This window comes from Mastacembelus armatus, chromosome 14, assembly GCF_900324485.2.
Source record: "Mastacembelus armatus chromosome 14, fMasArm1.2, whole genome shotgun sequence".
Lineage (NCBI taxonomy): Eukaryota > Metazoa > Chordata > Actinopteri > Synbranchiformes > Mastacembelidae > Mastacembelus > Mastacembelus armatus.
This window is the reverse complement of record NC_046646.1, coordinates 16,974,349-16,991,034: the sequence shown is the minus strand read 5'-3', so window position 1 is coordinate 16,991,034 and position 16,686 is coordinate 16,974,349. Positions and strand designations below refer to the sequence as shown.

At 39.0% G+C, this 16,686-nt stretch overlaps 1 protein-coding gene and 1 long non-coding RNA gene across 3 annotated transcripts in view; both read left to right on the top strand.

The window, feature by feature from the left end:
* The first annotated feature begins 359 nt into the window (after positions 1-359).
* On the top strand, positions 360-8,894 carry LOC113142906 (uncharacterized). Of its 2 annotated transcripts, none has more exons than XR_003296995.1 (5): positions 360-482; positions 662-887; positions 2,992-3,054; positions 4,335-4,510; positions 8,583-8,894. It is a non-coding gene; the product is annotated as an uncharacterized LOC113142906 (long non-coding RNA). The 2 variants fall into 2 exon arrangements; XR_003296996.1 differs by having other exon boundaries at positions 447-557.
* Positions 8,895-12,206: 3,312 nt separating this feature from the next.
* rxfp2a (relaxin family peptide receptor 2a) overlaps positions 12,207-16,686 on the top strand; it is a 35,838-nt gene continuing 31,358 nt past the window's right edge. Inside the window, exon 1 of the mRNA XM_026328259.2 lies at positions 12,207-12,526. Within this exon, the coding sequence (XP_026184044.1) occupies positions 12,442-12,526 (85 nt within the window). The 5' untranslated portion in view covers positions 12,207-12,441. The remainder of the gene's footprint in view (positions 12,527-16,686) is intronic.

The window sequence follows — 16,686 nt, the reverse complement described above, 5'->3', positions numbered from 1 at the left end:
TAAATGTTAGGTGCCATTTATGAACCACAGTGAATGTTGTTTAACCCAGGTGAACGTACATGGCAGTAATTGTATGTGGTGAACAATTTATTGCAGCACTTATGGGTGGATGTTCTCTGGGTGTAATTGAATGATCTTACCATAAGTACAGAGCCAAAACATATCCCACACTACAAATCCCTCTGAGAGGAAGCAGCCGCTGTTGAGTCATTCAAGCAGTTATAAAATCCAAGTATAGTAAATTTATTTCAGGCTGAGATTGCTGTCCCAATACATCTGTGCATTTTTTTTTTCTATACACCCTTGTGGTTTATTTTTACACCACTGTGACAAATAGACTTTTTAATACACATGCAACAGAGAGCAAAAATGTCTCATTTGACAAATGTGTCCTGCCTGCCATCGTCACAGCTCATTCTTACTTTACGTCTTTATAATAGGCAGAGAACCAATGAGGCAAAGAAGGGACGTAACTCAACAAGGTATGATGATGAGCTGATGGGCAATTGGAAAGAAGACCATATTTTAGTCTGCAGGAGCTGTCGTAGTCCTTTAAAGTGTGTGCCAGTACAAAACAGTGCACAAAATAGGTTGTAAATGTGTTCTACTCTTTGTTGTTATTTATCTGTGACATCTGTTTATCTGTGACATTTCTTACTAGTATTTTGGGACATGACGAAGATTCAGAAGAAACAGACAGTTCCTTTTGGTCAAGTCAGTGAGAGCTTAAAGCTGAGTGGACATTCATGCTGCTGCGGGTTAGAGGACCTGGACGACTTTAAGAATAAAGTGACATTATTTCCACCCCAGGCAACTACTGTCCCCTACTTGTAGCCGAGTGTGTGATACCGTGGAGTCTGGACGGTCCAACTTGACTGTTTATTATTGTAAGTACTGCCCATTTACTGTATTACCCTAGTTTTCAGAGTGATTGTTGTTCCTTTCAGCTATGATGGGCTGTTTGTGTCTTTATCTCAGTTCCAGGTCCACTAAGGCAAACACCATTCTTAATCGAGCATTGAATGGAGACAAATGCTTTCTAATCAAGTTCATTCAACTGCCTTGAAGCTTTTAAATCATTTGAAACTTTCTTTTCTAAACCTCTGTTTTCCAGGGTTGACATTAGGCTTTACGGTAGAGAGCATCCACCTCTGCTACTAGTCAATAAGTGCCACAGACTCAGGACTGCTCAAACCTTGAAATTACAGTTACTAATTTGTTTTGCCAGATGCTTTTTAGGGGAAATGTAATTGCTGCCCAGATTGTTTGTAGATGATGTTTTGTATTTTCCTGCTAAACAAGTGGCATTGTCTTTGTTCTGCTCTTTGAGTCTCATGTGAATTAAATGTTCTAGCCTGGTAGAACATTTAGTTACCCTTATAATGTCCTATGCTGCTGGAAAACAATCTTTCCCTAACCTTAACCAAGTTCTTTGAGTGCCTGAGCATAATTAAAAAAAAAAAAATCTTAAATTATATTTTAGCTGCTACAGACAGATAACAAAAAACAAGCTGTTTTGTGGCAGCTACATTTTGTAGCTACATTAAAAATATCTCTGCAACTGTGTCAGTTATGTTTCTCCATAAATTAATTTTCTTTTGTAAATGATGAGTATATGCATATAATTTTAAGGGTTTGAACATTTGCTTTAGGAGTTCAGAAGAAGTGAAGGGCAAGATCAACAATACAGCTGTACAGTATGTCTGAAATATTGGACCCAGTCTGATGTCTAGTCTAGAAAAGTTCTTATCTGTGTACAAATGATAATATGAGCCCAAAATGCAAATGAAGAGGCAGTGGATGATTATATTATATTATATTACATATATTATATATAATTTTACAGTTGTTTCACTGTATAAGTGATTTGGCATTGTTTCAGTGCAGTTCTTGTCTCACCGTATTAAAAAGTGCAAGAGTCCAATTAATCAGTGAGATGTGTGTTTATGTCTAATGCTTTGTTTGGCTTTAGCATCCAACGACAATGTAAATACATGAGAGACTGCAGGTTGTTTCACGGTCATGCTCAGACCTGCATTAGCACTGTGGGGAAAATACAGCCAGACTCTTTCTCTCAGAAAACTTTTATTTGTTCAGCAAATAACAGTTCCCTGAGCTTCTACCTCATCATAATGACATCATCTAGTCACAGCCTGTGCTTCCTAATGCTGGAATTATGCATTTCTGCAGGCAACACAGAGAAAGGTGTTATACATAAACATAGCTCACAGATTGTACAGCCACGTGTGTGTGCCACGTTTGCAACTTAAAGTGGCATTAATCTGAGTTTTAAATGTCACATTAATAGGAGAAAATAACCTCCTGCAGCTCTCTCAGCTTTACAGAGCTTTATAACAAGTCTCAGGACACTGTTTAGATGCCTGGTTCACAGTTTTACTGGTTTCGGTTCATGCGCTAGTTGGTGAAAGAGGGCGCAATTAGCAACTAAAGAGACAGTATATTTTTTCTCAGAAATCATTGGAGACATAAAATAAAGCTTTAAAAGAATTTACATTTCGCAGGTAGACAGAAGAATGACTTCAAATGAATTATAAAGTGGCTCTGTAACCATTGGAAAGAAGCTACTGTAACATATTTGCCATATCAATTTAGCATGTGACAATAATGTATGTCAGTGCTGGGTTCACAGTTTTTTTGTTTTTTTTTACTGACCCCAGGTGGCCAGAACATTAGTTATTGTAGGTTTAAGTAATGAAGTTTAACTATTGATCAAGTCTGATGAGCTGATTTTACAGCCATAAATTTATATGGTGCTGGTGACTGCAATGCGAGTGTCTCTAAGGCGGCTTATACAAACTGTGAAGGCTGTTGAAAACAGTTTGTTTGCACTGCAGCTTTTGTCACTGTTTGCCTCTTGTTGTTGTCATCTGCCCTTATCCACTATCCAGCTAACACTTAATTCTTTTGAAACCAGCTGTTTCTCATCATCTGTCCTAATTTCCTCTCACCTGGAAACCCTCTGCCCATTAGGCAAACTACAGCAGAGCCACATGCTCAGGTCAGACTGTGGCACAGAGATAAACTCACTAAGAGGTATGTTTGCAGTTCTTTTTTAGTTGTGCAATGATTTTATGCTATTTGTTTGTATTTATGTGCTGTATTTCTGCTACAGGTGATAAATGAAACAGGTCACACGTTTAATGAAGTATGTCTTTTTTTTTTTTTTTATTTATTGGTTGCCATTGCTTTTTATATTCTAAAATAACCTTTTTGTGTTTGTGAGTGGATTATCCAGATGTTTCAGAAAGCTGCCATGATATCCTGAGACAAATCACTGGAAAACCCTAAACTGACTAAACACCTGCAAGTCATCTATTTAATGCATGTGGCTTCATGTCGCTGTTGAAATTCTTGGAACCTGCCACTGCTGAGTTGCCTAAACTGCTTTTACTTTCAAATAATTCATTTTTATTCCCCTTTTCTATGGAAGACTTATCTTTCCACTTTGGGTGTTTAGTTTTTGTTGTTGGGCAGATTTGTGCCTCCAGGTTTTAATTTTTCCTGCCTCCCCCTCTTGCTGGCCTAATGCCATGAGGTCTGTCCAAAGCCTAGAGAACTTTTCTTTTTATTGCAAATGTGAAAAGAAAAGTAAAGTCTGTCGGCCTTTAGATTCCCTCTATAGCAGAGCTGAACTGGCAAAACAAACATTTTCCTGGGTTGACCATCAATGGGGGCGACATATCTTGGGCTGATATAATTTGAGTTTTTAATTTAAATACAAACGGGCCCATAATGCAGGGAGGGCAGCACAGTGGTTCATTAAATGCAGTGCTCAAAACAGAAAGATGGATGGATATGTAGATGGAGGACATCGAAATGTATAAAAGAAAGTGTGAGGAGGGTACAGAGGCCAAAAGAATCATAACTGTAGAAGTAAGTGCTGCAAATGTACAAAAGAAACAAGAATTTTGTTACAGGGGCTGCAGCAGTTTAGTAGCTACAGGAGGACATCAACAGCTGGAAACAGAAGTGAGGTGGCCAGGTGAACAGGTGGAGGAGCAGACATTTGAGAGGGAAGTTGGGGAGGGACAGAGTGAGCAGGAGGAGAGTGTAATACCAGGAAACAAAGTTGTCCTATATTTAATTACAGGAAGGTATTGTTTTAACTATTACTTGTCATTACTGTCTGTGCGGCAGCTCTTCACCATCCACTCATTATCTATCACTTATGCATAGCCATGGTGAAGGGAGCTTGAGTCAGTCCCAGCTGACATTTGGTGAGAGGTGGATTACACAGGGACATTTACACCCACAGGCAATTTAAAGTTGTCAGTTTACTTAACCCTAATCTTCATGTCTTTGGTCTATGGTAGGAAGCCGGAGTATCCAGAAAAAATCCACACAGACATGGAGAGAAACATGCAAACTCCACACAGAAATGCCCCAGGTTTAAACAGGATTCAAACCCAGAACCTTCTTGCTGAGTCACCGTGCCACCCGCCCTTCATGCAGTAAGGTCAGATTGGTTGTGCCACTTTCCGTTTAGCAGGTAAGCACATGAACTGCAAGCACACCAGTGATTTAGTTGCCTTGTCATTTACAAAGATCTATTACTCATCTCAAGACATAAAATAAAGTGATCTAATAACTGTGTAAACCTCATGCAATATTCATTATTGATTTTTAATACCTAAAACCTGTATCAACTAAGATGGCTCCATGCATTAATTGATCTGATCATCATTGTCAGTCGAGAGTGGACACTTGGACTGGCTCACTTGTCCATTTCACTTACTGCTCAGCCTAGGTGGTGTCCAGCCAACTCTCTTAGATTGTCTGAATGAAAAATGTCAGGGCAAGTTTTTATAATTAATATTTATTTCTTATTTTTATGGTAATTATATTTTGCTGTCCATCTAAGACTGAAATCAGTATCTGTCATAATTTAGAATGAACTTAATTACTTACAACTTAATTATTCTAATTAAATTTGATCAGTATCGTAAAGACTTTACATTCGCATGACGTCTGTTGTCGTGTATCTCTTCTAAATCTCACACATCTCCTGAAAAAATATCATTTTGATATTAAATGAACTAATTTAATCACAGTTTTGCAACATTATAGAGGAACATTTGTCCCCTGAGATGGTTTGACTTGACCTTAATTTAAACTGCTGTCACTGCCCCATACTGATCAGCTTTTTGTAGAGAACACATCTTATACACTGAGACAAGTTTTTAATGTAATAATGTGTATAATTAGGCACGTTCTTTCTGTTTGGCTGAAATATTTAAACACTATATGATGGTGATATTCGTATTAGTTGAAAATTCTGAGTATTGATCTATGACACCGAGATGGCGATCAACCAATGACTTGAGTCCTTCAGAAGTTTGGAGGTTATGATTCGGTGAAAGTTAGAATGAGGTGAAGTTTAAATTCAGAAATGTCATTGTTAAATATATGAACTTAGAAATGCATTGAGACAGTGGAAGAAATAACTGGTTTAGGCTAGTGAAAGAAAATTAAACTAAACCAATTAATGATTAAACAATGCAACCACAGGGGGGCACAATCCAGTGTCTTCATGTGCCAGTCCCAAGTCCGGGTAAATGCAGAGGGTTGTGTCAGGAAGGGCACCCGACGTAAAATTTAAGCCAAATCAAACATGCGAATCACAAATATGACTTACATATTGGATCGGCCGCAGCCCGAGTTAACAACGACCACAACTGGTACAGGGTGCCAGTGGAAATTGGACTAAGAAGGAGAGGAGGAAGGCGTGTTCATAGGCAAAGAGAGAAGAGGAAGGGCAGGAGTGTAGGACTTAGAGTAGGGACTTTGAATGTAAGAACTTTGTCAGGGAAAACTAGAGAGTTGGCTGATATGATGGAGAGAAGAAAGGTGGATATATTGTGTGTTCAGGAGACCAGGTTGAAAGGTAGCAAGGCTTATAGATTAGGAGCAGGGTTCAAGCTGTTTATCATGGTGTGGATGGAAAGAGGAATGGAGTAGGAGTTATCCTGAAGGAGGATTTTGCTAGGAATGTTCTGGAGGTGAAGAGTGTGTCAGATAGGGTGATGAGTCTGAAGCTGGAAGTTGAAGGTGTGATGTTGAATGTTGTTACTGGTTATGCACCACAGGTAGGATGTGAGTTAGAAGAGAAGGAGAAATTCTGGAGAGAAATGGATGAGGTGATTCAAGGTATCCCTAGTGGTGAGAGAGTGGTGATTGGGGCAGACTTCAGCGCACATGTTGGTGAGGGAAACGGAAGTGCCGAGGAAGTGATGGGTAAGTTTGGTATGTAGGACAGGAATGAAGAAGGACAGATGGTGGTAGACTTCACAAAAAGGATGGAAATGGCTGTAGTGAACACATTTTTCCAGAAAAGGGAGGAGCATAGGGAGACATATAAGAGTGGAGGCAGGAGCACACAAGTTGATTACATCTTGTGCAGACGTTTCAACCTGAAAGACATCAGTGACTGCAAAGTAGTGGCTGGGGAGAGTGTAGCCAGACAGCATAGGATGGTGGTGTGTAGGATGACTCTGGTGGTGAGGAAGATGAAGAGGACAAGGGCAGAGCAGAGGACCAAGTGGTGGAAGTTGAAAAAGGAAGAGTGTTGTGTGGCTTTCAGGGAGGAGCTGAAACAGGCTCTGGGATGTCAGGAGGTTCTTCCAGATGACTGGACAGCTACAGCTAAAGTGATCAGGGAGACAGGTAAGAGGGTACTTGGTGTGTCATCTGGAAAGAGGAAAGCAGATAAAGAGACTTGATAGTGGAATGAGGAAGTTCAGGAGTGTGTTAAGAGGAAAAGGTTAGCTAAGAAGAAGTGGGACACTGAGAGGACAAAAGAGAATGGACAGGAATGATGAGAAGTACAGAGAAGGCCAGAAGGAGCTGCATTGCGTTTTGTAGATTTGGAAAAAGCATATGACAGGGTGCCGAGAGAGGATCTGTGGTTTTGTATGAGGAAGTCTGGAGTGGCAGAGAAGTACGTTCGAGCGGTGCAGGACATGTATGAGAGACAGGAATCTCCGTGGACCATGATGTTTGCAGATGACATTATCTGTAGCAAGAGCAGGGAGCAGGTGGAGGAAAAGCTAGAGAGCTGGAGGTTTGCTCTGGAAAGGAGATGAGTAAAGTGGAACAAGTGAAGTGAAGAGACGTGTGCAAGCAGGTTGGAACGGGTGGAGGAAAGTGTCAGGTGTGATGTGTGACAAAAGAGTGTCAAGAAGAATGAAAGGAAAGGTGGACAAGACAGTGGTGAGACCAGCAATGTTGCATAGTTTAGAGACAGTGGCACTGAGAGAAAAAAACAGGACGCAGAGCTGGAGGTAGCAGAGCTGAAGATGTTGAGGTTCTCTGGGAGTGACGAGGATGGATAGGATCAGGAATGAGGACATCAGAGGGACAGCTCATGTTAGATGTTTTGGAGAAAAAGCCAGGGAAGCCAGATTGAGAAAGTTTGGACATGTTCAGAGGAGGGACAGTGAATACATTGGTAAAAGGATGCTGAGGTTAGAGCTGCCAGGAAGGAGGCCTAGAGGAAGACCAAAGAGGAGGTTCTTGGATGTAGTGAAGGAGGACATGAGGATAGTTGGTGTGGGTGAGGAGGATACAGAGGATAGGGTTAAATGGAGGCAGATGATTCGCTGTGGTGACCCTTGAAGGGAGCAGCCGAAAGGAGAAGAATTAATATAATTAAACATTCTATACAAATATTGATGCAAATAATTATTTTATCTATTATTTAGGTATGTGGTGAATTACTATACAATTGTTAACTGACAATTTCTTAAATTTTGTCAATTTCAAGACTCAGTACTTTGAGCCTGGTGCTCAAAAATCAAACCAAAATAAGCTGGTTGTAAACTAACTAGGTCCATTGGTGAATTTATTCACCATATTCATTCATTGGATAAAAGAACTTGACTTGGCGTAATTTTTATTATTGGTCCAGTAATGAGAATAAAACATGAAAAAAAAAGGGCTGATCACTCATGATTATAAATAATATAATTTGCAGCTCTCTGAAGAATAAATGTTGATGATCCAACTGTGTCTTTCAACAGAAAGCCAGACTGTTTCCTCTTCCAGATGTTCACAAATTCCTCATGAATAAACATCAGCTCACGTGTCTCTTTTATCATCAAATGCAAGATTATACACCATTTTGATGCTTTGAGTGCAATGAACCAATTTAGTTTGTATGTGTATTTGTGTGCCTGTGCACATTTGTACTTCCAAATGTAATCCATTGCAGATGGTCAGGGTTGATCCCTGGTAAAAGTTAATTTATGTGTTTTCATTCTGTGTCAATTCTGAGCCAGCAGCTGGGGCCTTTTGTTGTTTCTCTTGTCTCTTTACTGCATCTAAAGACACGAGAATACAAAATGATGTTTTGACTAATCCTGATCAAATGCAATGAATTTTCTAATGTGTGGTAACTACATAGATGCCATATATTTAAGTATAATGAAATATGTGACATATATTGAGGCCCAGCGAAAACTAAAACTACATTTGAATTTAAGACTTGTCTTCTCTAAAGACTGAAGGGTATGTATATATCTTGCTGTTTTGTCTTTGAACATATGATTGTTTTTTTCCCTAAGGACACTTCAGAGCCTCCTTGACACAGCTGGAGTACCCATCTCACACAGAACCCTTCCAAACTCAGCTCTGCTATTCTTTTAGAATAGATTTACTCTCATAATTCCTGCATCAACTTGGTTGATTTTGGCCTTAGTCACCTGACCTTATATCCCCACTCACACACCTGTTCGCAGTTTCCATCATCCCAGCCAGTATTTATACCAGCCAGTTCCACCTGCTCGGTGCCAGATCGTTTATCGTGCTCCATGAGCCATATTACTTCCTGTTCTTACTGCTGTGTTTTCCTGCCTGCGGTTTGCTTGCAAACCTGTTTTTTTTTTTTTTATTTCTAAAGTTATTTTGCCATAATGTCACCACAGATATAAAAAATTCATGCTCCCATACACATTATTGGGTTTAATAAAAAACATGCATGTTCTTCTTGGACAAAACATAGCTTTGCATTTTTTTTTGTTTGGCTATTTTTCAGTCTAGCATTTAATTTAAACCAGGCTTTCTTGTATGTGTAATCATACATTTTCTCAGTGTGCAGCTGCTGATCGATATATTTAACAAAAAAATCAACAAATCTTATGTAATTTTCAGCCAATTCTGCTATTTCTACTGGGGCTACTGCTCTGGCCCCATGGAGAGACTGAAAAAAAAGCACAAGAACAATTGTTCCCAAAATCATCTCAACTCAAAAAAAAAAAACAGAAATGCAGAAATAATGTTGTTCTATGCCAACACGTTTTCTCTGTATTGAGTAATGCAGCCCTCCCTACTTCCCATAATCATACAGGCATCATGGGAATCTGTTCCAAGGTTTAAAAATGCTAAAGCAGAGGTTTGTTTTTTTGGAGCTTTTTAAGACACACAGGCTAAAATCCCTACTTTGTTCTTTACATGATAATATAACACATGCAAAATCTGGAGAATTAATGTGCAAGGACTGTCTTTGTTGCACTTAATCTCAACACACATAGATCATAACCCAACATAAATGAATCATATTTCCTACTTTCTGCTTTTCATGGATCTCAGCTTTTTCTCTACCTGTACACATATAAACTAGATAACATCAATCAGTTAAATTCACTGTGACCATTCAGCATATGTTGTTAGTGTTGTGCAGTCTGTCCTGTGATCTGATGAAACTAAGCAGCGTATTCTGGAAAATCAAAGCCTCATAAGGTGATGTGTTTTGTGATGAAATTACCCTTTGAAGAAAGCCTGCAGCTGATAGCTTTGTATAGCTCCTTGTGCTCATGTATGGTTGGCTTTTCCATTACCTTATTTAGTACATATTTCAGTAGAATTACCAATAACTTATTGTGTTGCCTGTCATGTGCTGTTTGCTGCTTTGTTGCATGCTTCTTTTAGTCCCGAAAACTCTTCAATCTTCTCTGTGTAATGTGTCCAGGCAGTACAGATAAGATTTACAGCAATGTTAATGAATGAGCTCTATACTTATTAAATAATCTTGTACAGCAGAAAGATACTGTAGTGCCAATAGAGAGCATTCAAAGGGACATTTAAACTAACAGTCCCTTTTATACGTTTTCTATATTAAAAAAGCACAGAATTACTTATCTCCTTACATAAAGTAGTTATTCTCTTTTGCCAAACCAGCATGGAGTTTACAGTTCTCTGTGTTAAAGGGCACATTGACTAGATAGTAGCTATCTGAGTCACATTTCATTCATGTCATTAGGCCAGAGATAAGCCTGGGGACTTGGTGTTTATGTTCATTACGCTGCTGGCAGCGTCTTCAGGTTAACTGGTCCATGTCCTGTTATGTCAGTTTTTCAGCATTTCTGGAAAACACATATTGCACTAGAATTCTCTCTTTCCTCCTGCTCTTTTGGACGACCCCTCACTCAAATAAATCAATTTTAGCTCCCTCTAAAGAGCCTGGGATTGTTTCAAAACTTTTGTCTGTGGAGCTCGAGCGTATCCTACATTGAAAACAGAAATATAAAAAGAAGCATATAAGTGTCATTGAGATTTAAAATATAATGGTGGTGAAAATACAGCAATTGGGTAAGTATGCAAAATGCAGTTAAATCCGCATGAGCTCAAGTGCTGCAGATTTGTCAGTGTATGGCTGAAATCCATTTTGAAATGTATCCCCAATCTGGACGGCTCTAAGAGCAGTAGTCTCTGTTGTGAATTGTAAAATGTTGTTTATGAACTGGAAAATAGACATTTTTAAATTGGCAATAGTTTATTGGCCCCCCCATCATTTTCTTTCAGCCTTCAGTAAATGCAGATATGTTGCACTCTTTGGGTCTAAATGTTGTTTTCATCACTTTAATTTATGTGACCAGTTTTTCAGTCCTTTTCACTCAGGTTTACTGTCTAAGGTGCCTGAGGAATAACCTTTCTGTAAGGGATAAACGCTCAATGAGGATTTATATGAATAGTTGGACATTATATGACAGTTTGTTTTTATGAGTAACAGTACACTGTCAGAGTACCTTGAGTACCTTGTCCCTGGCAGCTGGAATGTGACCATTTGGGGCACTCTAACAGATTTTTATGGGAAAAGAGGACAGGGCCACCTTGTTCCTCTCAACCAAGAGCAAAAGTGACTCTGACTGCCAATTTCTAATACCGAGGTCACCTCCTTAGGGTCTGAGAGTGGTTTAGGCTTTAGAGATCAAAGTTTACAGTGGGTCAGCTCCCTCCTATCAGGTTGTGGGGACAAATCACTATAAAGTACCTGTAATGCAGACATAGTAATGCACTGGCACTGGCATGATGTTCATGCTGATAATTACAAAAGGTAACAGTACCAATAATGGCCTGACCCTGCTGACCCACGGTGGAGCTGCTGGAGACGACTCCACTCCCACTTAATTCCATTCCAGCGCAGACCAGCTTTACAGCCTTATAGTGGTTATTGTGCATAACCCCATAAAGCCACAACCTTTTTTTTTTTTTTTTTTTTTTTTTATTAGATAAAGCCAGGGCGGCTGGTTTCCTCCTCTTTACTCCCAAGTTATGCTATGAAGAAAAGATTTGTGCAGATTTTTTTCTGCCAGAAATTACATTCACAGATATTTCTAACTTTACAAGAAACCACAAAAACCTATTTCCCCAAATGTCAAATTAAAAAGAAGATTACTCAAAGATCACAATCAGCTCATTGTTGAAAACAGGAAGGAGCCGGGTTTTTATTTCCAAAACAAAAACTTATGTGGTGAAAAGTCAATGTAGCTGCTGTCAGATTGGGAAGGATCACACCCCAGTGTCTTACCCTCTGCAGCAGTTATTGAACTGCACCCACCCACAGACCTGCAGTCCAGCAGGTATAGCCCACTGCAAATCCCGCACAGTTGAGGGGGCGGGGGTGCAACACGTTACTTTTTTATTCAACACTTTTCTCTGCTTGCAATACGTGACTGAGCATCTGCAGGTGTGTCCCAGAATTCATTTGTATGGATTTTTTAAGGAGGTGGAGGGTGAGGGGGTGGAAACGTTTGCGCACCAAGTGTACGCGCGCGCGCGTATCGTGTGTGTGTGTGTGTGTGTGTGTGTGTGTGTGTGTGTGCGTGTGCGTGCGTGCGTGCGTGCGCGCGCACGTGTGTGTAAGAGATAGAGAGAGAAGGAGGGGGGAATACACGGAGTCTTCAGTGAGCTTTGGGGAGGACAGTTTAGAGAGGATGTCGCCGATTTTGCGCACCGGCTCTGCTTTACTTTCCATTCTGCGACTTAAACTGATGCGCCCAAGGTCTTTGGCTTAGCTGATCATCTGGTCATTTTCCATGTTCGATATTCTCTAACATATTGGACTGGCTGGGATTTCTGCCTTTTCTGCCGACTGTGAGGTTTCCACCTATCCTGGATTTGTCTGCGGTATACAGCCGGAGCGAAATGAGCGCAGGAAAACTTCTGAGCCTCATCATGGACGTACCTGTCATAATTTTGCTCATCCATCTGACCCATACTGAGATCAGAGGTACAGACAAACGGAGGGTGGAGACGGTTATATATGTTTCAAACGCCCAAAAAAAAAAAAAAATTGTGTTACTTACATAGTACAGATTTTTTTTTTTTTTTGTGGTGCTCATCATAGAACACACACATGCTGTTTTCGAAATGCTGAAGCAAAAGGCATAAGGCTTTTTATTTTACTGCTTTTGTGAATGAACACTGACTTCCACAGTGGAAGAAACATTTCTGCAGAACATGGGTCACTCATCAAACTGTTAATAAGTCAACTTCAGTGAACTGGACTTTGGAAAGGTGAACAGTAAACAGAACAGTGATTTTAAATTGGACAGAAACCTTAAATTTTTAATTGTTTGCTCTGCTACACATGGAGAAGCATTTTTCACTTTAGGGGTGTTAAACAGTCAATAGTAACGATTGAATATGTATCATAGTATAATAAATGTGACATTATACCTGCATTTATTTCTGAGAAACTCATGTTTCAGGCTGTCAGTTGTTCAGATGCTCGTATTGGTTCAAACATGAGCGGACTGAGCTGCTAAATATCACAAAATTCGATATTCACATCATGTCTTATTTATTCAAATCACATATTCCTGCTCGCTCCACCATCCAGGCCGAGACTTGTGACTGAATCTTCTATTGTGTCAAAAATGTTTGGTTAGATGAGTTCTTATTTTCCATTTCTGAAAATGGAAAGAGTACACATACATTGAATGCATGTGTCTCCTATCACAGAAATGATAAACTTGGGGCAGATATGTTGTTGTGCTGTTTCAAATGTTACGAACAGACCAAAGCACTCAATAATTACGCTGTTTATAGTTATGATAGTGCAATATACAGTATTATATTTCCCTTTCAGTAAATATCTCAAAAGTTTATCTATTTATTGCGTTGTTGGACTTAATACCACGAAGGAGAATGAAAAAAGTGAAACTACAAACAAGTCAAGTCAACAGGGAAAATATAAGAAAATATAAGCTATAAACACAACAACATAACCTACCTACCTACAGTCTGAATATAATAATATAACAAAGACTACATGTTATTAGTGCCTTTTAAACTTCATCTCAGTATTTCAAGTAAAAAATTCTTTAACATATAAAAAATTATTTTTTTTCATGAGGTATTCAAAGTTAACCACATGTATCCAGTTGATGTGACAGAGACCATCATTAATTCTGTCTTGTTGGTTTTTTTTAGTAAACAGAACAAGTACACAAAATTTTTCTGCAGCCCGAGGGTGAACAGAAATGAGGCCTCATGAAAATCATTCCAGTCTTTCCACAAACATTTCAGATAATGTATTCGGAGAGTGAGGTTCCTGTCGGATAATGGAGGAGGTACTGATGAGTACTTACATCTGTCACATCAAGTGTTTTTGTCTTTATAGAGACGGGATAGTTGACTCAGCTACAGGCCATTTTCACTTTTGTGGCCACAGGGATTCCAGTAGAAGATTCAGCCGACTGTCATTATTACTAAAAGATTTTTATGTATCGTCACTTCTGTAACATGTTTTGGCCTGATTCTATTATACTGATGTTGATATGATTTTATTCACACCAAACCCTACACCTCACTTTTATCTCATCTATCTGCAGGTAATATTGCAGTAAAATGTTGATACTTGCCTCATAATTTAATTTGTGATTTCAATGAGGCATCATTGTTTTAGGGATGGGTGACTGAGAGTCTGGATCTTGATATTTGTTGGCACAGAGCTAATATTTGTCCAATTTGAGAATGATTAGATGCAGCTTTGGTGAGCACCCAGTTGTGATGGGAACATCTTCCAAACTGGAGACCTACAAAGGTTGGCATGCTGTCAGTTTGCGTCATTTCTTGGCTTCCATCTCCATGTGTGAAGGTTTTCTGCCTGACACAGGCGTGTTGTACTAGACTAAATCTTCTCATTAGAGGATGTTAGACTGATTCAAATGGTCTTTTCTATTATTGTATCAGTGTAGGTGGAAGCTTGCCAGATGGTCCGAATAATTATCTTTTTTTTTTTTTTTGCTTAAGTGAAACAGTTTGTTGCAAATTATGTGTATAACAAACAGATAGGAAACACACTATATAGCATTTGAAGCAAATAGATGGACACTCAGACCAGCCCGTTAATTTACTTTTATCAGGCTGTAGAAAGGACACAACTCTGTAAATCCCAACCTGTGCCATCAACAGGAAAGAAAGAAGTTTAGACCTGTACATGTAAACATGGTGATAACACCACCCACACAAAGCGAACAGTAGGTGCATCAATATATGATACAGTATAAAATATGATATGATAAAACAAATCACTTTTTTACAATTATTTTACTGCTGTTTTTGGTCCATCGCTGCATGTTGTTGTATGTTATTGCCACCAGCTCTCAATCAAAAAGCATGAAACCATCTTTACCATATTGTTTATCATTACACAGGTATGTAAATAGGTAGTTATCAGTGAACTGTTGCTGACTGAAAATCTATAAAAAGCCGACTAGTGCAAGTAGTTGTGTATTTGGCAGCAGTAACTGCGGACAACAGAAGGTAGCAGGGAGCAGAGTGGGCTGAGTGGTTTATTTATTTGCATTTAGCACAGACTTTATTTAGTGGCATAATGTTGTACAGCTTCATTTTCTGCTCTGGTTTCATCAGGAATTCTAATATGCTAATTAAGGTGTTCAAAGCTCACACACACACACTCTTATTACTGAAAGATCCAATTTCCTGTTTATGTTTAAATCTCATACTCGAAAGTACAGTGGCCCTGAGGTGCAATATCATTATCAATAACATTTTTTTCGTCCATTAGAAAAATAAATACACACTTTCTTCTGCAGGTCCTAAACAAGGTCATAATCAGCACCAATCATTAATGAGATAAGCGTTTCTTTATCAAAGTTACCTTGAAGTTACACTGTGAAAGTCCCAGTGACTGTAGTGGTGCTGATGTCACTTCGATTTAGCCACATTAGCTTTGTCAGCGCTAAGTGCAAGACCCAGAGTCTAACTGGTATAGTTTGAAAATGATGCATGTAAACTGCGAATCAGGCTGTTTGTGATGTCTCCAGTTTTGGTGGACCAGTCCAGGGCTGATCTTTGTTACCACTCTGCGGCTTTTCTTTGCCTTCTGAGCACAGTGACTCTGCTCATAATAACTACATGTATAACAGATTCTCACACATTTGTTGTGTGGGTTCTGTTCTTCATCACCCATAAATGTTTACTATGAGGGAAAAATAATGACTTTTGATCCTAAATGTGTTTACAACAAGGGGTTAAGTTTGGCTGGAGCTCAGTGGAGCTGAGGCGACATCTCGCACGTTGCTGAAGCTCATCTCCGTCTCCTTAAGTATCACAGTGCTGGCAACTCTCACACACTGACCAAACTGCCTTTATTAAATAGCTGTCGCTGTCATAGAGCTGAAATATATATGCATGTGTCTCCTAAACTGAGATGTAAATAATAATAATGAATGAGGCCTAATAATGAAAACACTATTTGTTGTGCCTAAAAGTTACTGTAGATACTGTCGCTGCCCCTGTGCAATGATGTGTCTATGTCAACACAGAGCTCAGTGCTTCGTGAATTCATTCAAAACAAAAAACTAATTTCTGCCTCTGGCAATGCTTTTAACGCATGTGGGCCTTTATATTTGAGGTGTTTTATCATTGTCTTTTGAGACCTCACAGATCTTCAGAGAGGTAGAACTTACTGAAAAGATCAAAAATGTATTAATTTTTAAAAAATACATACATAAAACACCAAAAACCTACAAAAGTAAAATCATTTTGATAGATGTATTTCAGATAACCTGTGTCTGAAATTTCAATACAATAGAAGTGAATTGAATTTAGTTTGTTGTTCAGCATTAAAAAAAATTGACATTTCGCAACATCAGAAACAGCACGTCACTGTTACTCTGAATGTTCCACGTCCACAGGTCGTGTAATAGTTTTAATGCTGACACTTCTTGCTGAAGAAATAGACCTGTCTGTGTAAACCACCTCATGAAACCTTTCAATTTTATTTAACAAGGTCTCCACATCCTCACATATCTCAATTAAACCCCTGTCTGCATTCACAATAGGTGAACAGTGTGGTGTCACAGATAATTTTATTAGTATTGTGTTTGAACTTTAAAACACATGTGGACGAACGGCAAA